The sequence below is a fragment of the Macaca fascicularis genome, chromosome 3, assembly GCF_037993035.2.
Source record: "Macaca fascicularis isolate 582-1 chromosome 3, T2T-MFA8v1.1".
NCBI classification, from domain to species: domain Eukaryota; kingdom Metazoa; phylum Chordata; class Mammalia; order Primates; family Cercopithecidae; genus Macaca; species Macaca fascicularis.
The window spans coordinates 47,612,104-47,632,366 of NC_088377.1; the positions used below are offsets into that span (position 1 = coordinate 47,612,104).

Here is a 20,263-nt window from a genome sequence, read left to right on the forward strand (position 1 = left end):
TCTGAAAGTCGCCTCTGTTCATGTGATCTGATCACAAGTGCCAGCCATCACACAGCGAAGGAGCTACAGCAACTAAATGCAGGCTCGGCCTCGCCCCAGGCACCTGGCTGTCCCCCACAGGCGACTAAACGCAGGCTCAGCCTCACCGCAGGCACCCGGCCGTCCCCCACAGGCGACTAAACGCAGGCTCAGCCTCGCCGCAGGCACCCGGCCGTCCCCCACAGGCAACTAAACGCAGGCTCAGCCTCGCCCCAGGCACCCGGCCGTCCCCCCAGGTGGCATTACCGGACGTATTCTTTCTTGTTCTCCTCTGTGACCGGCACATTTCTGCCATTGGGTTTCAGTTCATGCTGAAGGATCCGTCCGAAGGCGTTGTGTTCCACGCAGAAGGTGTGGTCCAGTACAGGCGTGATGTCGTTCTCTCTGTTGAAATAAGACAGGAGGATGTAGGTTAGAGCTCTGCCACCACGTGGGGTCATTGGGTAGACAGACAACATTGACGACGGCCAGACCCGGGGCTGCAAGAGAGGACAGCTTTGGGCAGACACAGAACCTGTGTGGGGGCGGCACAGCAACAGGTGCTGGAGGACCTGGACATCACAGCTCTGGTTCAGATGTCCCCACTCCTGGCTTCCACAATCATAGAAGGCGGGGAGCAGGTTGCTCTACCATCCTGTGGTTTCAGGAAACCCACAACCCAGCTGCTTTGTACGCTGAGTGTGGGAGTCAAAAGGCAGGAATGTGAAGAGGTATCAGGGTCAAAGGGAAATTGACCTGGAGATGAAGCCACGCCAAGAAAATGCCATTCCCGGCCAGGTGCAGCAGCTCACACCTGTAATCCCAGCACTTTGGGAGGCCAAGGTGGGCAGATCACGAGGTCAGGAGATTGAGACCAGCCTGGCCAACATGGTGAAACCCCATCTCTACTAAAAATACAAAAAACTAGCCGGGCGAGGTGGCAGGCGCCTGTAGTCCCAGGTACTCGGGAGGCTGAGGCAGGAGAATCACTTGAACCTGGGAGGCGGAGCTTGCAGTGAGCCGAGATCGAGCCACTGCACTCCAGCCTGGGCGACAGAGCGAGACTCCACCTCAAAATAAATAAATAAATAACCATTCCTCCCTTAGAGGCAGCCTTTCCAAACGCATCAGTTCAAACACAAAAGCACTCAAAAGTGAAAAGTAGCTCTTGAATCTGCCATCGTTCTTGAGCCATAGGCAGAGTGGAAGATTTTCTTTTTGTTTTTTTTTGAGACAGACTCACTCTGTCATCCAGGCTGGAGTGCAGTGGTGTGGTCTCAGCTCATAGCAATCTCTGCCTCCTGGGTTCAAGCAATTTTCCTGCTTCAGCCTCCCAACTAGCTGGGATTGCAGGCACATGCCACACCTGGCTTCTTAAAATTTTTTTATTTTTAGTAGGGGCGGGATTTCACCATGTTGGCCAGGTTGGTCTCGAACTCCAACCTTTGACCTCAAGTGAAAAGAGCAAGTGATCTGCCCACCTCAACCTCCCAAAGTACTGGGATAATAGGCATGGAGCCACTGCACCCAGCTGAGTAGAAGATTTTCTACCCGATCCCCAGAGTCCCCTCTTCAAGTTGGAACACATGACACATGGGACACAACCAGGAGGCCCTGACTCCGACTCACCCACATCCCTCCATCTGCCAGAGCCTGATCTTTTGTCCCCTTGAAATCTGCAAGGACCCGTGACAGTCACGGTTCATCTTGTCACTGCCTGCTGCTCTGAACAGAGTGTTTAGAATAATTCTAAAGCACAGGTAACTAAATGTTCATTTTGTTTTGATACTTGCTTGGCCCTTGTGTAGGTTAACTGGAGACACCCTGAGTGTCACACACACCCCACAATGGGCCTGGGGAGTGGCCTGTTAACGTCTGGGATCTTACCTTCATCATTCAAGGAAACAATCTAGTCCATGAAGAGAAACCTATCCAACATCACGAGGAAAATAAGTCAACTGAATATTTTTACTAGATCTGGTGGGTTTTTTTGTTGTTGTTTGTTTTTTTTTGTTTGTTTTTTGCTGTAATGGGATCTCGCTATGTTGCCCAGGCTGCTCTCAAACTCCTGGGCTCAAGTGATCTGCCCACCTCGGTCTCCCAAAGAATCTCCTTTTCTGTTTCTGGTTATAATATAATGGTTTCTTTGTGTCTCTTCAATTTCACAATGATCCCCAAAATAACACACACACACACACACAGAGGCACACATGCATGCACACAGTAGACGCGGTGGTTGGTGTACCCTAAGCCAGGTGACCGTGCGCCGTCAGTCAATACTTACAGGATCCACACCAAGCTCTTATGCAGCTCCGGGTCCACGGATTCCAGGTCTGAGAGCTGGATGGGCTTCCCCAGCAGCTGCTTATAGAAGGGCACCGTGAAGCCCCCATTGATGTAGTGTCCGTGGAACACAGCCAGCCCCATGATCCGCCCCACAAAGTGAAAATAAGACAAGTGGTCCTGTAGGGGGCACCAGAGAACACGAATTTGTCAGCACGATGCCGGCCAATGTGGAATCTCGCTTCCCAAGAAGTGCTGTCCCCAAGCTTCTTGGGAAAAGTGTCCCAGAGGCAGCCAGACCTACTGACTCAGGGACTCAGAGGCCCCGCTGCTGAGCAAGTGAAAGAAGGCTGCTTGTGTAGCAGAAATTTACCTAGATTCACTGGACAACGTTTTCTATGCTGTCAGGGCCAACACCTCCTCAGAAGGGCCATATAACTGGCAGAGGAGCCCCATGTTCAGCATTGACTGAGAATTTCACCTTGGTGACAACAGAGAATTAAACCAAGCCCGGGGCCTTGACACTGTAGGGCCTCGGCACCATGCTGGACACACGCCCAGGAAGCCAGCCCTGCGCTCCCTCCCAGGGCATGAGAAAGAAAAGGGCAAGTTCCCTTCCTCCTCTAATCCAGAACAAAAGGAAGGGAGGGAGGGAAAGAAAGAGAGGGAGGGAGGGAAGAAATGCTAAGGGGGAAAAAAGACCACAGGAAAATATGTATGAATAAGCCAAGTCAAATAACAATTCTAGGCTGGCTGTGGTGGCTCACGCCTGTCATCCCAACACTTTAGGAGGCTGAGGCAGGCGGATCACCTGAGGTCAGGAGTTTGAGACCAGCCTGGCCAACATGGCGAAACCCCATCTCTACTAAAAATACAAAAACTAGCTGGGCGTGGTGGCGGGCGTCTGTAATCCCAGGTACTCGGGAGGCTGAGGTGGGAGAATCCCTTGAACCCGGGAGGCAGAGGTTGCAATGAGCAGAGATCACACCACTGCACTTCAGCCTGGAGGACAGAGCAAGACTCTGTCTCAAAAAAAAAAAAAAAAAAACCAGAACCATTCCAGAACCAGAGCCGTTCTGGCTTTTTTTTTTGAGACGGAGTCTCGCTCTGTCGCCCAGGCTGGAGTACAGTGAGTGGCGCGATCTTGGCTCACTGCAAGCTCCGCCTCCCGGGTTCACGCCATTCTCCTGCCTCAGCCTCCCGAGTAGCTGGGACTACAGGTGGCCGCCACCTCGCCCGGCTAATTTTTTGTATTTTTAGTAGAGACAGGGTTTCACCGTGTTAGCCAGGATGGTCTCAATCTCCTGACCTCGTGATCTGCCCGCCTCGGCCTCCCAAAGCTCTGGGATTACAGGCGTGAGCCACACCGTTCTGGTTTTTAACTCAGGAACCACACATCTCTACTTTCAGGTTTGAATTACGTTCACCTCAAACAATGAGTCAAAACTCTGCTTCCATGTTGGTGAAAGGTTCTTCCGCATTTGAATGCACAAGCGGGGCCTGCCCCGCCTTTGCCTCAGCGGCCTGTGCAGGACACTGGTGAAGGCCGTGGCGCCATAGGAGGAGCCCCTGCTGGCCGGCTGCCCGCCCTCGGGCTGGGCATGCAAACACTGCACTGACTTCCTCATCTCTAAAACCAGCACACTAAGGGTGGCAGCATTTGTGGCTTAGAAAGCTAGTTCTGGAAAGATTCCAGTTTTGACTGGGAGGAGGCTGGACTTCAGAACCCACTCCTTAGAATGACACCATTAACAAATACAGTCATCATTCCACAGTTCCCTCGAATGATCATAAAGTGTCCTGAGTGTATGAACAGCTCCGCTTCCCACTTCAACTCCTTCAACACAACACACCCAATGACCACAGTCTCTGAAAATACCAGATTGAAATCATCCATCTTAACTCAGTTTTCACTTTACCTTTCCATGTTTTGCTTACCGATGTCTTCGATTAACTCTACAACGAATAGACCAAGAACTGAGAATGAAACTGAAAATCCATCTCAAAAATTCTCCAACTCAATTCCCTACCTCTTTGTTCATTCATACTTACGGGGTTGATTGAAGAATCCGGATTTATTTGCAACATGTAAATATTGTCTGTAGAATACTGGAAGAGCCCGTAGTAAGGATTCAACATTTCATGGCACAGCAAATAAAGCCACTCCCTGGGAGCAAACAACAAAAATGCATTTGATACATGCTAAAATTTCTATATATATATTTTTTTTCCTGAGATGAAGTCTCGCTCTGTCGCCCAGGCTGGAGCACAGTGGTGTAATCTTGGCTCACTGCAACCTCTGCCTTCCGGGTCCAAGCGATTTTCCTGCCTCCTGAGTAGCTGGGAGTACAGGCATGCGCCACCAGGCCCGGCTAATTTCTGTATTTTTAGTAGAGACGGGGTTTCACCATGTTGGCCAGGCTGGTCTCGAACTCCTGACCTCAAATGATCCACCCACCTCGGCCTTCCAAAGTGCCAGGATTACAGGAGTGAGCCACCGCGCCCAGCCTGAGTTATTATTTTCTGAGTTTCTTTAATGTTTGCATCATTTTATTATTTTAAAAACCCCAAAGTTAAAAAGAGTCAAGCCAAAAAAAAAAGGCACTTCAACTAGAAACTGTATGGTTCAGTGGCTGCACTCGGGTTGCGATAAGCCCAGCTAGTGGGCGGTCTCAGACAAACACCTGTGGCAGATCTACAGAGTCTTTCGTTCATTCTACTCAAAACTCCTTTTCAATGGATCGCATTAAGATAGCAGCCCCAAATTTTATTCTGGAATTTCTTACTCTTTCAAACAGAAATGAGAGAGAATAGGGAAGGACAGACACAAAGGCAGAGAAGCTGTCCAAGAAAATCATGAGAATACACGAAAAATATCAAACAAAAACAGTTCTGTATTGTACTCAAAAGAACAGAAAAGACAGCCAGAAGAGATGAGACTCCGAATCCTATAAAGTTTCTTTACTACAAAGGCAATGTTGCTGAATTTGAATTCATCCCAAGTTTTGGAGTTTCGATTTAGGAAGAACCTTTTTTGAAAAAGACAAAGACCTTCAATTGTCTAGACAGGAAGTGATTAAAATATAAGCAAACGTTCCAACCGAGCCATGGACGACATGAAGATACAATCAGCTGTGTTCTGGAAGTGGTAGGGGAAGCAATAACTAAACAGGGGAAGCTACAGAAAGGACTTCAGGACTAAATACTGGGGAGATAAGTGTAGCCTGACTCCCACAGATCGGATAATGAACACACTCCTGCACATGTGTAATACACGTGCAACTGGAATCGCTCCACCTCTCTCTGAGATAGGTATGACCCCTATCATACCTATCTGGATATCATACCACTGGAGGAGGAAGACTCCAGTGGTGAAATAACACTGCAAGACCAAACTGGAGGTGGCAGAGCAGGGATTCCCAGCTCTTCCCACTACAGCATCATGTCAGTCAAGGGAAATTTGCAAACACTTGTCTCCACGCAGAAGACTGGACGACTACGGAAGACGCGGAAGGAATGTAACTCCTACCAGACCAAACCAGGGAGTCCAACAGCTGAGTAACAAGCATTTCAGAACGACCAAAGAAAGAAAATGTGCGAAGAAATTAACAAAAAGTAAAATTCATTCATTTGGCACATATTTACGGAGACAAGTGTTCCGCTGTGTGTTAGCTGCTGTTCTAAGAACCGGGGATCAGCTGTGAACAAGACAAGGCTCCTGGCTGTGTGCAGTTTGAGTCTCTCGGAAAACGCAGACGAGAAACGGAGACATCACACCACACAACCATGAGGTGGTCACAGCATGACAAGGGAGGACGCCAAGAAAGGGGAAGCTGCGGGACGCCCAGGACAATGGACCTCACCCAGGGAAGCAGTGAAGTCTCACGACGACTGTGGCACGGAGGAGCGAGAGAACTGCCATCAGGCTGCACAGAAGCCTTGCAGGAGACACAGGGGGGCTGTCAGAAGGTATGATGTGTAACCGTCCTGGAGGACTTGAAGTTCAAGGGGCAATAGAGACAGTGAAAGCTACTGGGGAGGGAAGCCAAGGCGGGAGGATCACCTGAGGTCAGGAGTTCAGCACCCACCTGGCCACCATGGTGAAACCCCATCTCTGCTAAAAATACAAAAATTAGCTGGACACGGTGACTCGCTCCTGTAATCCCAGCTACTCAGGGGGCTGAGGCGCAAGAATCACTTGAACCTGGGAGGTGGAGGTAGCAGTGAGCTGAGATCCAGCCAGTGGACTCCAGCCTGGGCCACAGAGTGAGACTCTGTCTCCAGAAAAAAAGGGAAGAAGAAATTCTTGGAAAAATTAGAATTTGTTCCAAAAAGTTAAACAAATTCTAGAAACTATTTAACCCCTTAATGGACAATATTTTCATTCATAATAATATAAACCATATAAACTTTCATCCCTTTACAAATAATTGGTAGACAGGCATAGGAGACTCACCAAATTTTGGTTACAGAAGAGAATGTAAATCTTAACCTTGACAATATAAAAGTAGTATTACAGATGACAGAATTTAAGAGGCAGAAGGAATGCTGAAGAGAAGTTATAAGGATGAATATCCTGTTCTTATGCAACTGAGAGGTCCAGAGATCATGTCTCTAGTTGATAAATCAAAAACTAAAGGTGAAAGCACAGGACATGAAGTTACAAATGAGGGAAGAACTAAAAAGATTCATATTACTAAATTGAACATGAGAGTAACTAGAGTCAGTCTATCTTCTGTATATGCCCATAAATCATTAAATCCAGAAATAATAAGACACCTATTCAAACAAAGAGCTAAATGAGTTAAGGAGCAGTTGTCTTAGCCAAGCACAGTGGTTCACACCTGCAATCTCAGCACTTTGGGGGCCAAGATGGGAGGATGGCTTGAGCCCAGGAGTTTGAGACCAGCCTGGGCAACATAGTAAGACCTCATCTCTACAAAAAACTTTTTAAAAATTAGCCAGGCGTGGTGTTACACACCTGTAGTTCCAGCTACTTGGGAGGCTGAGGTGGGAGGCTGGCTTGAGCCCTGGAGGTTGAAGCTGCAGTGAGCTATGATTGCGCCACTGCACTCCAGCCTGGGCAACCGAGCAAGATTCTGTCTCAAAAAAGACAAAAAAGAAAAATTGTCTTGAAAGTGAAAAGAGGCAGGACGTGAAATAGCAGCTTTTCATCATTCTATTCTGGTTTTTAAATATCATTTTCTTGAATTATTTTGACCACAATTTCAACATTTTACATATAATTCTTTTGACATGAATGCGATTTACATGCAGTTTACATGCACAAATGCAGTCCCTGCCCTGCTCCCTGCAGAAAATCCTCTACAGAGAAAAGCAAGGCCACCTCCTGTGTTAATTTCAGGAGCATGTCCTGAAATTATGTTTCAAAAGAAGGGAGTGAGTTTAAAAGCTGAATTCTAGCTTTACAAGAAGTTGATTAGTGGTGATGATCATGGATATTCTGGTAGGTTATGGCAAGAGGCTGGCACGAGCACGCTCTGAGGAATTCCTGTTAGAGGGTGGCTGCAGCCAGCGCATGCTGGCCCGACTGCTCCAGGGAGACATCAGCCCTGCCCAGGAGTGCTTGGTGATGAGCACTGGAGAAGGGCAAATGACTTCTCCTGAAAAGACGGAAATCCACGCAGCAGAGAAGGTGAATTAGCAACTCACCTGGCCACGCCACCGTAATCCAAACCTTCTTCCCCGCGGAATTTCACCATTAGCCGTTTCTTCAAGTCTTTGGGTCGCATCTTCATTATCTGGCGGTAAGACTCCTGGATAGCAACATCACAGTTTCAGAGAGAAGAATATTTCTTATTCTTCAAGTTATAAGCGGTTATTGGTAATGGCGCCTGGTTAAGAATACGCATCCATTCCAATTCAAGTTTTATCTGGCTCCTAATCGGAATGTTTCTTTGGTATCTAGTATATTCCATCATCTTTTTTCTCAGTTTCTCCCTCTGAGACAACAACAAAACAAACACAATGCCAGGAAACACTAACCTTAAGGGAAACACATGTCTGTTTTCAGTGAATCACCAAGGAGTGAAGGACAAATCTCACTAGGGTTGGTGTTTCTCTGTATAGATTAATTTCAGTGCACACTATAAACAACTTATGTATTGCAACCAAAATCAAGACGTTAGAAAGTCTGAATGCTAAGGGAGTTCTGAGCCTGTTTTTATATCTAAAGTGAAAAATCACATTTGACTTCACACTGAGTCAAAAAGCAAAAAGATTTTAAGTTTTTAAGTAAGACATAAGGTGGCTTAAGCACAGCACAGAACACATGTGATCAGCCTGCTATTCCCTCAGACTCAGCACTTGAAGTAGAAGCTACTACATGTCTGTAGATGTAGATTCAGTAACAAAGTACTTAAGAATTTTTTTATGCTTTAAATTTAACGCAATTCAAACTCCAGCAACCCAGCTGGGTGCAGTGGCGCACACCTGTAATCCCAGCACTTTGGGAGGCCGAGGTGGGCGGATCACCTGAGGTCAGGAGTTCGAGACCAGCCTGGCCAACATGGTGAAACCCCGTCTCTACTAAAAATACAAAAAATTAACCGGGTGTGGTGGCGGGTGCCTGTAATCCCAGCTACTTGGGAGGCTGAGGCAGGAGGATCGCTTGAACCTGGGAGGCGGAGCTTGCAGTAAGCCGAGATCACGCACTCCAGCCTTGGCAACAGAGCGAGACTCTGTCTCAAAAAAAAAAAAAAAAAAAAAAAACACTCTGGCAACCTGAGAGGGAAAGAGGAAACAATCTGGTAGTTAAGTCAGTACTTCAGCGCTTTTCTAACCCTGCAACAAGGGCAGACATGCAGCAGGCAGGGCTGGGCACTGCGGCCAAGCTGCCCATCCAACACCCAGGCCCAGCCCTGGCGGCGGGGAAGGCGCTCAGCTCCTCGCCCCGCTGTGCTCCCTCAGCACTGTCACCCAGGAAGAATCTGTGCTCTGTCTCCTTTGATCATTTCTGACAGTGTCTCCACAAAGGAGGGCAGGAAATGGCCCAAATGCCATGGAGATTTTTCCGAATGGTCAGCTTTCTTGGGAAAAGGGCCAGTCTGTTTAGAGATCTGCTCCTGCAGGAAGCCGTGTAAGGGACAGAACCTGTCCCAGGAGCCACCTGCTCCCCGCCAATTTCCACAGGAGAAGCAGGACGGCCCCCAGCCCCTGAGCTGCCCTGAGAAGGACAGCCCTCAGATGACATCTCGTACAAGAAGAGAGGAGGGAGACTGCCTGGCTCTGGGGAAGGCGCAGATTGCAGGAATATTTAACCTGCATCATGTAGACAAGGCGGTTCCCACTATTTTTTAGTGCTAGTTTCTATGAAAACCTAGAGGTGAAACTATTTAGTTGTCTCCCTTTTTACCATGAGAGGAAATAAATACCGTTCCCTCCCTCTACACAGGCTGTGGTTCTGACAAACTCTGCACTTCCCTTAGTAATAAAATCAATACCTGAAATACCAAGAGAAAGAAGGGTTCCCTGAAACGCAGACATCACCCACAAAGCAGTTCATTTAAAGCAGCCCTTTAAAACAAAGGCATTTGAGATTCCTTTGTCTGAGCTGCCTTATTTGTTTCTGAACAGGGTCTGGGCAGTGGCCCTGAACTCTCTACCTCGAAGATTTCTTCTCTGGACACTTCGATGCGGCAGTGACCAGCTTGGGGCTGCTGAAGCGACAGTTCGTGTCTGAGGACTTTCAGCTTCTGGACTAGATCTCTTTCGTATCTCTGGGCAGGAAGCTCCTCGTCCTCCAGAGAGCCCTCGCTGGGCAGTGGCAGCGGCTGGCTGGGCTCCTTGAGTTGGCACTGGTGACTTGGGAAGAAGAGACGCAGAGAGTCACTCTGAAGCCCCGGCCAGGGGAGCTGCAAGCACCCACATACGCGGCAGGGTAGGCGGAGAGGGCTTGCTACATGCACCTTCAGGGAGAATTTGCTTCCCTGATGGCATAACCAGGTACCTAGCTAGCTGTGTAAAAGTCGCTGATGGCCACATTAGCCTAAATATAGGTCTACAGTACAATAAAGGAGGTACCCCAGGCCGGGCGTGGTGGCTCAAGCCTGTAATCCCAGCACTTTGGGAGGCCGAGGCAGGTGAATCACCTGAGGTCAGGAGTTCGAGACCAGCCTGGACAACATGGTGAACCCCGGTCTCTACTAAAAATACAAAAAATTAGCCAGGTGTGGTGGTGGGCACCTGTAATCCCAGCTACTCAGGAGGCTGAAAGAGGAAAATCATTTGAACCCGGGAAGTGGAGGTTGCAGTGAGCCGAGATTGCGCCACTGCCCTCCAGCCTGGGCGACAGAGCCAGACTCTGTCTCAAAAAAAAAAGGGAGGTACCCCAATTCCAAGCAACCACTTATCTCGCACATTACTACTACAAATAAAAATGGAAATGGTTGTCATTTATTATGCATCTATTACACACCCATGAGATGGACCAATACCATCAGATGCACCTTGGCAGTTAGAATGAAATGGAGATGACGGGAAAAAATTTTAAAGGAGGTAACAGTGGAGAGCTCAAATGAAATCTAATGATAGGCACAACAGACCGCTCAAGTGAAATCTAATGAAAACCATCCCTCATTTTTACCGCCAAGAGATTTCCATGCCTGCTCATTAAGAGCAAACTTTCAGTAAAATAAAAGGAGGAGGATTAGTACGGTGACAAAGTGGCAGTTGTCCGGTTTAAGTTTTGCCACTGAGACACACAGCTGTCGGTAAAAAGAGCTATGTCGAGGGTGGGAGCAGTGGCTCATGCCTGTAATCCCAGCACTTCGGGAGGCCGAGACAGGCAGATCACCCGAAGTCAGGAATTTGGGACCAGCCTGGCCAACGTGGCAAAATCCCATCTCTACTAAAAAAACAATAAATTAGCCGGGTATGGTGGCAGGTGCCTGTAGTCCCAGCTACTCAGTAGGCTGAGGCAGGAGAATCACTTGAACTAGGGAGACGGAGCTTGCAGTGAGCCGAGATCGCGCCACTGCACTCCAGCCTGGGCGACAGAGCGGGACTCTGTCTCAAAATTAAAAAAAGAGCTACGTGGGATGTTTGGCTCTGAGAACACAACAGGCCTGGAACACTAAATATGGGATCCAAGAGAATTCCCAGTTCCCAGGTATCGAGTTCCCCACCGTGCAGGCACTAGGGGGAGGACATCGCCTATCTCTACTTCTCAACCTAAGGGCGGCATGTCTCGAGAGCGCTGCCTGCAGAAGCTTCCTTCGTGAAGCTGCCTAAGACTCCCATCTCGGTAAATTTTATCTAGGCTGCAAGTAAGAAAAGGGTAGCAGCAATCTAGGGCTTCACTGCTCTTCACAGCTAATTTAAGAGTTTAAAATATGCAGTTATCCACCAAATATCTAACATCATTTTGACCACGCTTATTACCCAACCAGCAAGGCAGTCAATACATTCACAAAAATCAGTCCAAGAAAACATTCAATTATCAATGAAAGAGGTCAGCAAAAACTATTTTTAAAGTCTTACTTCATGATGTGGTGTAACCTTGGGTCTGTAAACTGGGTTGTTCGGTTATTATGATCTACAAAATATATCCTCCCAGAAACTGTACTTCTGACTTCCCAGCCCGGCGGCAGTGGTCCAAGTTCATCACAGTTCACACTGTTAAGGTCTCTACCAAAATGGAAGATACAGAGAGGTTTATCCAACTGAGTACGGAGGAATGAGGCCAAAAGTCAGCAACAGAAGCCACAGAGGTTCCTTATCAAGGTGTCTGTGTCCCAGCTCTGCTAAGATGGACCTTCGTGGTGCTACTTACGCCAAACCTCCACTCAGTCCAGGCCCCTCTGTTGCAAACAGCAGCAACATCCAAGAGATTAAAAACCAAACTTTCAGGCTGGGTGCAGTGGCTCACGCCTGTAATCCCAGCACTCTGGGAGGCGGGCAGATCACCTGAGGTCAGGAGTTCAAGACCATCCTGGCCAACATGATGAAACCCCGTCTCTACTAATGATACAAAAATTAGTTGGGTGTGGTGGCGGGTGCCTGTAATCCCGGTACTTGGGAGGCTGAGGCAGGAGAATCGTTTGAACCCGGGAGGTGGAGGTTGCAGTGAGCCCAGATCACACCATTGCACTCCAGCCTGGGTGACAAGAGCAAAATTCCATCTCAAAAAAAAAAAAAAGGAAGTTTGAGCGCTTATAACCATGATAAGGAACAGGGGCTCCCCACGGAATATCATTTCTTATAGGAAAGAAGGCCAAATAGTAGGAAGTATCTTAGTGCTGTCAGAAAACTAACTGAATTCACAAGTGTCATTAAACGCTCCAGGCCAGAAGGGTTTCTTCATTGGAAAGTTCCCAGACAGCACCAAGCTTTTCAGGGGGAAGGGAGAATACAGGAACATGCATTCAGAAACTTGCTTCTAAACAGTTGCAGGACAAGCCATTCTCATTTTCAAATGGGCTTTTTGTTCAACAAGTATTTTCCACGCTAAGAATGATTATTCTCCTGATTAATCATTTCAACACAATCTACAGTCAGAAGGGAGCACAGCTTTACCGACCAAGATGTTTCTAATTAACACAAAAGCCTGTCATTTCTAACGGGGTACAAAAGAGACACGCATTCGTTTGCAGGTAATATATTTCCAGTCTCATTATAGGTACTGAGTCGTAAATTAAACACAGATTTGGAAAATCAAAGACAGGAAGTTTATTCTCAGATGAAACAAATTATGAATAAAAAGGAACTAAGTATTACCAAAACTCGTATTAGGTAGTAATGCTATTCCAAAAGGAAATAAAAAGCAAAGAAAAGAAACAAAGAAACTTAACTCTGTTATGGGGTGGGGGGGTCTCTCTAACCTGGGCTCAGATGTATGGCCTTGCAGAAGGAATTCGTATAGAAAAGCTTCATCTCCCCTAGGAATGGTCCCCGAGGGACTGAGGCAATGGGGACAGTAAAGTAGAAGACAGAAAGGGTAACAGAGTCTTTATATTTCCTTGACTTATGACAGAAAATTTTAAGCATATAAAAAATGAGCGATCATAAGGAATCGCTGTGTAACCAACTTCAGCAATGATCACGGTCAACCTCGTTTCAAACGTACCCCTGGCCACTCCCCCCACCCCAGCTTATCTGAAGGAAATCCCAGACATCAATATCATCTCATTCATCAATATTTTTAGTTTGAAACAAGAGCAACACATCTGGGAGAGGGCACTGGCTTTTCAAGTCAACTGCTGGAAAGACAGCTGGGAGGGTGTGCATTTCAGGAGGCTTACCTTGGTATCCTAGGGTCGTGCCACGTGCTAACTCCGGTCTGTGTGTGCAAAAAGTAAACCTGGCCCTGGACTGTTGTTCTTTGTTCTACACAAGAAATCAGGGATCCACATTAGACAACTTGAGTTCCAGGGAGAGTCTGTAACCAACCCTCGATGCCCTCCCTTCTGGTATTATCTACATCTAGCTAACGCTCCCCGTCTTCTCCCGGTTCTTCTGAGGTGGCCAAATAATCCCCTCTTCTCCGTCTTGCCCCATGCTCTCCTTTCCAGAGCACTACAGACATCCTCATCTAGCCTACATGTTATCTTGGTTGGCTCTGGTCTTCGTTTGCCTAAGATTTTCACTTGATTTCTAGACTGGGAGATGTGGAGCAATTGCTGAAAATTCATGCTTAGCTAGATTGAGCACCATTTTCTTCCAGTTGTCTTTACACTGCCATGATTATCAAATGGCATAGCCATGCAAACATCCGCACTTACGGCACAAACAGGCTACTCAAAAAAGGTTAAAGGCCGGGTGCCGTGGCTCATGTCGGTAATCCCAGCACTTGGGCGGCTGAGGCAAACGGATCACTTGAGCCCAGGAGTTTGAGACCAGCCTGGGCAACATGGCGAGACCCATTCTCTACAAAAAATACAAAAATTAGCTGGGCATGATGGTGTGTGCCTGTAATCCCAGCTACTTGGGAGGATCACTTGAGCTAGGGAGGTCAAGGCTGCTGTAAGCCAGGATCATGCCACTGCACTCCAGCATGGGTGACAGAGCGAGACCTTGTCTCAAAAAAAAAAAAAAAGTCAAGCTCGTGGAAACAGGGCAGATGGCACTGGCCACAGCAGGGTACATTCTCTCACCGTAGCCTTCGGGCAGTTCCGGGGACTGGTGGCCGTGTGGTCGGTTCTGGGGCGTCTGTAGTGAACCTCGCACATCAGGGTTTCGAAGCCGCTGTGCCTGAAGTCTTTGATCTTGACTTGGGGACTCCACAAACCTGCAGTTCCCTCCTCCGGCAGCAGCACCGGTGCTATCTGTGTAAGGGGCTGGTTCCTCCATGAAGCAGCTGAGTGGCCTCCCAGGCCCTGAGTCTTCATACACCGATCTGAAAGGGACGAGAGCAGGCAGGCATGGTGTCACCATGGAGGAGTCACAAGACCAGCGCCCTAGGGCTAGTGTCCTGGGGACACTGTCACATACATTCATTTGCTTTCCTTTAACAATGTCCAGTGTTCCAAGGGCCTAGTTTTGTAAAATTCACCCTGTGCCACTCAAACAGAAAGACAGACTCTTCTAAGAGGAACAGGTGGCTGGAGTGTCCCCAAGGCCAACTGTACAGTTTCACCGTAGGGTAGACTGGAATGATTAGAAGAAACCAGCCTTAGACCCAGAGGAGTTCGTGAAATGAGATCTCATTTTTCTTGATTTAAAATCACATCCAGGCCGGGTGCGGTGGCTCACATCTGTAATCCCAACTTCGGGAGGCCGAGGTGGGCAGATCACTTGAGGTCAGGAGTTCAAGACCAGTCTGACCAACATGGTGAAACCCCATCTCTACTAAAAATACAAAAATTAGCTAGGCATGGTGGCACATGCCCATGGTCCCAGCTACTTGGGAGGCTGAGGCACGAGAATTGCTTGAACCCAGGAGGTTGCAGTGAGCCAAGATTGCACCACTGTACTCCAGCCTGGGTGACAGAGCAAGACTCCATCTTGAAAATAAAATAAAATCATATCCAAATACTCCATTTTCCTTGTTATTTTACTCTATAATGAAACTCCTGGTTACATAAAATACCAAAATACCTTTAGGTACTTTTTAAACATCAATCTTTACCCCCTGAGCAATTTTGAAGACAATTTACCTTAATAGGCTACTGTCCCTTAGAAGCAAATACTTTTTTAAAATCTTAGATTGAAAAATTTCAAATATGTACAAAAAATGAGAGACCAGTACAATGAACCCCCCGTGTCCACCCCTCCCAACTAACCATCATCCAATGTCCACTCTTCCAATCCCCCCCACCAACCCCAACATTTTATGACTTCATCCTTAAATATTTCAGCCTCTAAAAGGATCTATATTGTCCCTCTAAAAGACAAGGACTTTTTCCATTATCACGACTAAAAAATGTTCATTAATTTTTTAAAAAATCAAATGCCAGTGTTCAGATTTCTCCAATTGTTTCATAAATCAGGATCCAAAGTCCACACCTTGCATGTGTAGCTATGTCTCAAGTTTGTTTTCATATGAATTGTTGACAGTTCTCCTCCCCTCCTGTCTTTGCTTTCCTCGCAGTCTATCTGTTGAAGACAGTGGGTGTCTGTCCTACAGAGGGCCCCATTTTGGATGCTTGTTAATTATATTCCCTTGGGGCCGTGAGACACACTCCTGGTCCCCAGTATTTCCAAGAGGTGTGTTAACGTTGGATCATCTCTCTTCTGTGATGTTAGCAATTATTGATTGTTGGCCAGGTCCATTAATTCATGGGGGACTGCAAAATTGTGACAGTGACCAATGACAGTTCGGCAGTTTGTTTTTAGTGTGTTGAGTTCTTTCCCCCGTCATTATGAACCCAAGGATTTTTAATATATTTGATATGTTCCAAATTCATGGCAGTTATAATTCTTTTCTTCTCTTTGAGCCAGGGTCTTGCTGTGCCGCCCAAGGTGGAGGGCAGTGGTGTCATCAGGGTTCACCGCAACTGCAAACTCCTGGACTCAAAGCAATCCTCCCGCCTCAGCTTCCCTAGCAGCTGGGACTATAGGTGCATGCCACCATGCCCAGCTAATTTCTTATTTTTTTTTTTTTTTAGCAGAGACAAAGTCTCGCTATATTGCCCTGGCTGGTCTCAAACTCGAGACCAAAGCCTCCGGCCACCTTGACCTCCCAAAGTGCTGGGATTACAGGCAGTTATAATCCTTATTGATGCTCAAACTCACCCATCTTTGGCCCATGGGAGCCTCTTTCATTGGATTCTGAGTCTTTCAGGCACAACCTGAATTGTTGTTGTTGTTGTTGTTTGTTTTTGTTTGTTTGTTTCTGAGACAGGGTCTCACTCTGTCACCCAGGCTGCAGTGCAGTGGCGCGATCTCTGCTCATTGCAACCTCCTCCTCCCAGGTTCAAGCAATTCTCCTGCCTCAGCCTCCTGAGTAGGCTGGGACAACAGGCTCCTGCCACCACGCCTGGCTAATTTTTTATATTTTTAGTAGAGATGGGGTTTCACCATATTAGCCAGGATGGTCTCAATCTCCTGACGTCGTGATCCACCCGCCTCGGCCTCCCAAACTGCTGGGATTACAGGCGTGAGCCACTCTGCCTGGCCAACCCCAGTTGTTTTTACAGCTTCCTTAATAGACAAGCAAAGTGGTTCACAGTTTTATCCCAACATCCTTATGCATCTCAAGCATTCTGCAGAGTGACTTAAGGAGCGAAGGGCACTCTCCTATAGGCCGAGAGGTTAAGGCAGCAGAGAACTCGGCCTGCCTCTCGCTGTGGTCATACGTACCCTTCATTTTCTAACAGTCCCCTGCAGTCCACCACCGAGCCGCCAGTTCCTATTCTGTCTCGTGTCTGTAAACTGACTAAAAGAGAAAAGAACGACTTGTGTTAAAACCCAGCGGGGTTTACATAATTATAACACAGTGAGTCACTGCTCATTTAGCATTTATGTACGATATCATAAAAAATGAGGCATATGTGTATGCATACACACATATATTCCTATGCTTTCGAACACGAAGCATTTTACTCTGGTAGCTGCGTCCTACTTGGAATATTCCTTGTAAATGTGGCTCAGAAAAGGGTGCTATGTTTCTTCTGGCCTCCATAAAAATAACAATGCAATATTCAGTCCCTCTATTTTTAAGAAGATTTATTTTTTAAGAAGACTTTTTTTTGGGCCGGGCACAGTGGCTCATGCCTGTAATCCCAGCACTTAGGGAGGCCGAGACGGGTGGATCGCCTGAGCTCAGGAGTTTGAGACCAGCCTGGGCAACGTGGCAAAATCCCATCTCTACTAAAAATACAAAAATTAGCCGGGCATGGTGGCTCACACTTGTAGTCCCAGCTACTTGGGAGGCTGAGGCAGGAGAATTGCTTGAACCCAGGAGGCGGAGATCCTTACAGTGAGCTAAGATCGCACCACCGAACTGCAGCAGGGGTGACAGAGTGAGACTCTGTCTCCAAAAAAATTGAAAATTAAAAAAAAATAAAGAAGTTTTTTTGGGGGGGATTAAGTCTCACTGTGTTGCCCAGGCTGGCCTCAAACTCCTGGGCTCAAGCAATCCTCCCGCCTCAGCCTCAGAGTAGCTAGACTATAGGCATGTGCCACTGAGCCCAGTTTTTATTTCTTAAGAACATTCTGACTTAAGTTTAATAAAGACACAGAGAGGCCAGGCACGGTGGCTGACACCTGTAATACCAGCACATTGGGAGACCAAGGCGGGCGGATCACCTGAGGCCAGGAGTTCCAGACCAGCCTGGCCAACATGGCGAAACCCCGTCTCTACTAAAAACACAAAAAATCACCCAGGCGTGGTGGCGGGCAGCTGTAACCCCAGCTACTCGGGAGGCTGAGGCAGGAGAATCGCTTACACCCGGGAGGCGGAGCTTGCAGTGAGCTGAGATCGCGCCACTGCACTCCAGCCTGGGCGACAGAGCAAGATTCAGTCTCAAAAACATAAATGAATCAAGACGCAGAGAGTACATTTAGCATCTGCAAAGTCTAAGTGAATCTAAATATTTATTCTCTATCTTTACTATGAACAAGACTTTTATAAAGTTGTTTTCAGTTACTCGTTTTTCTCCCTGGCACATCCCTCCACAAAGAAAAAAAAAAAGAAATTACACACAAGAAAGCATTCAGTGAGAACTTTTTCATGATGGTAGATTTCAGGGTGTATGCCTGCACTATTCCTTTATCTTGAGTCAGGTCTACACAGGACAATACCTAGAAGATTTGGAGTTAGAATCACTCCAGTATGCTGCAGAGAGACCGTTTTGATTCCGTGCAGCAGTGCTTACAAGTCAATATCTCAGTTACCCTAAAATACTACTAATACAAATGGGAGGATAATAGGGTGAGCTATTTAACAGCTGAATCACTTCCAACAGACTGCCTCTAGTCAAACTTTGTAATGTTAGCACACTTTAATTTTTCACTCTAAATAATGCAATCCCCTGGCTGTAGAGATTATATTACATGGAATTCTTCACAACTCTTTGCTTTTTACGTATATGATGGGGCTTCCGGAAGCAACTATTTCCCAACTCCTGTATGTGCGGCCACCATTCTTATTATCTACCCTTGGATAATGCAGTCACAAATGTAGTGTCCATAAACGTGATGATTAAAATTACATTTAAAATTCTAACCCTAAATCTTTCTGCACCCGAGTCATTTTAACTCAACTTTAAAAGCCAGGAGAAGGGGACCGGGCGCGGTGGTTCACGTCTGTAAGCCCAGTACTTTGGGAGGCCGAGGCGGGCAGATCACTTAAGGTCAGGAGATTGAGACCAGCCTGGCCAACTTGGTGAAACTCCATCTCTACTAAAAATACAAAAATTAGCCGGGCGTGGGGGCTCACACCTGTGGTCCCAAGTACTCGGGAGGCTGAGGCAGGAGAATCGCTTGAACCTGGGAGGCGGAGGTTGCAGTGAGCTGAGATCTCACCACTGCACTCCATCTCAAAAAAAAAAGAAAAAACAGAAGGAAAAAAAAAAGCCAGGAGAAGGGAATTAGATAAAATAATAAAACTTCCTAGTACTGAAGAGAAGGCCCCGTATGTGGTCTGGCCTCTGAGGCCCGTCGGCATCGTCAGTGCCTGTACATGAGTTCTCGGCGATGAAGGGTTGAATGTAAGTTCTAGAAAAGCATCTCTTTACACAGACAAGAAAGTTCTTACCCACTATCTGGCCACGAACTGCATCAGTATCTGAGGGGTTTAGTTTGCATAGATCCAAACGCTGGTCTGTAAACAAACAATTCAAAACTTAACCCAAGGAATGTGAACTAGGGAGGAAGGCAGGAATTCAGTATTCAGCAATCGAAACAAAAAACGATGCCTCCTAAGCTTTCTTCGGTTGCATTAAAAGGCAGGAAAGCGTTAGGTTCTTACATCCGGTATCTTTTAATCTGCTGATGGCGTTGGAAAGCAGCCGCACACAGCCCAGGAAGCCAGCTCCCTGTTTCTTGTGAATTTTCTTGTGGTTCCACACGCTAATGGTTATCGAATCCGTTTTCCCAACATATCTGGAAAGAAAGAGCAAAACTCAATTTTAATTGTGTTTCTTTCTTTTTTTTTTTTTTTTTTTTTTTGAGATAGAATCCTGCTCTGTTGCCCCCAGGCTGGAGCGCAGTTGCGTGATGGCTCACTGCAACTTCTACCTCCCAAGTTCAAGTGATTCTCCTGCCTCAGCCTCACGAATAGCTGGGACTACAGGTGTGCATCACCATGCCCAGCTAATTTTTCTATTTTTAGTAGAGATGGGGTTTCGCCATGTGGCCAGGTTGGTCTTGAACTCCTAACCTCAGGTGATCTGCCTGCCTTGGCCTCCCAAAGTTCTGGGATTACAGGCATGAGCCACCATGCCCAGCCTTTAATTGTATTTCTGAATTATGATAGCTCAATGAGATTTTCTCTTTAAGAAATCTTACAGAATAATGTTGCCTCTGTATTACACACGTAACAGGCATTTAATAAATACGT

The 20,263-nt window shown here is 47.0% G+C and overlaps 1 protein-coding gene across 8 annotated transcripts in view; it reads right to left on the minus strand.

Moving 5' to 3' along the window:
• The window catches only part of SMURF1 (SMAD specific E3 ubiquitin protein ligase 1), a 122,385-nt gene that overhangs the window by 10,730 nt on the left and 91,392 nt on the right, over nucleotides 1-20,263 (minus strand). For 5 of the 8 annotated variants that reach the window (XM_005549123.5, XM_005549122.5, XM_074034451.1 and 2 more), the window contains exons 4-14: nucleotides 19,673-19,806; nucleotides 19,460-19,525; nucleotides 17,062-17,137; nucleotides 14,415-14,656; nucleotides 13,563-13,647; nucleotides 11,803-11,949; nucleotides 9,927-10,125; nucleotides 7,975-8,078; nucleotides 4,354-4,468; nucleotides 2,303-2,481; nucleotides 286-423 (exon numbers count right to left, since the gene is read on the minus strand). In XM_005549123.5, the coding sequence (XP_005549180.1) occupies nucleotides 286-423; nucleotides 2,303-2,481; nucleotides 4,354-4,468; nucleotides 7,975-8,078; nucleotides 9,927-10,125; nucleotides 11,803-11,949; nucleotides 13,563-13,647; nucleotides 14,415-14,656; nucleotides 17,062-17,137; nucleotides 19,460-19,525; nucleotides 19,673-19,806 (1,485 nt within the window). Of the gene's footprint in view, nucleotides 1-285; nucleotides 424-2,302; nucleotides 2,482-4,353; nucleotides 4,469-7,974; nucleotides 8,079-9,926; nucleotides 10,126-11,802; nucleotides 11,950-13,142; nucleotides 13,221-13,562; nucleotides 13,648-14,414; nucleotides 14,657-17,061; nucleotides 17,138-19,459; nucleotides 19,526-19,672; nucleotides 19,807-20,263 lie in introns of all 8 variants that reach the window. The other 3 variants (XM_005549121.5, XM_065541691.2, XM_065541690.2) reach the window with 1 other exon arrangement.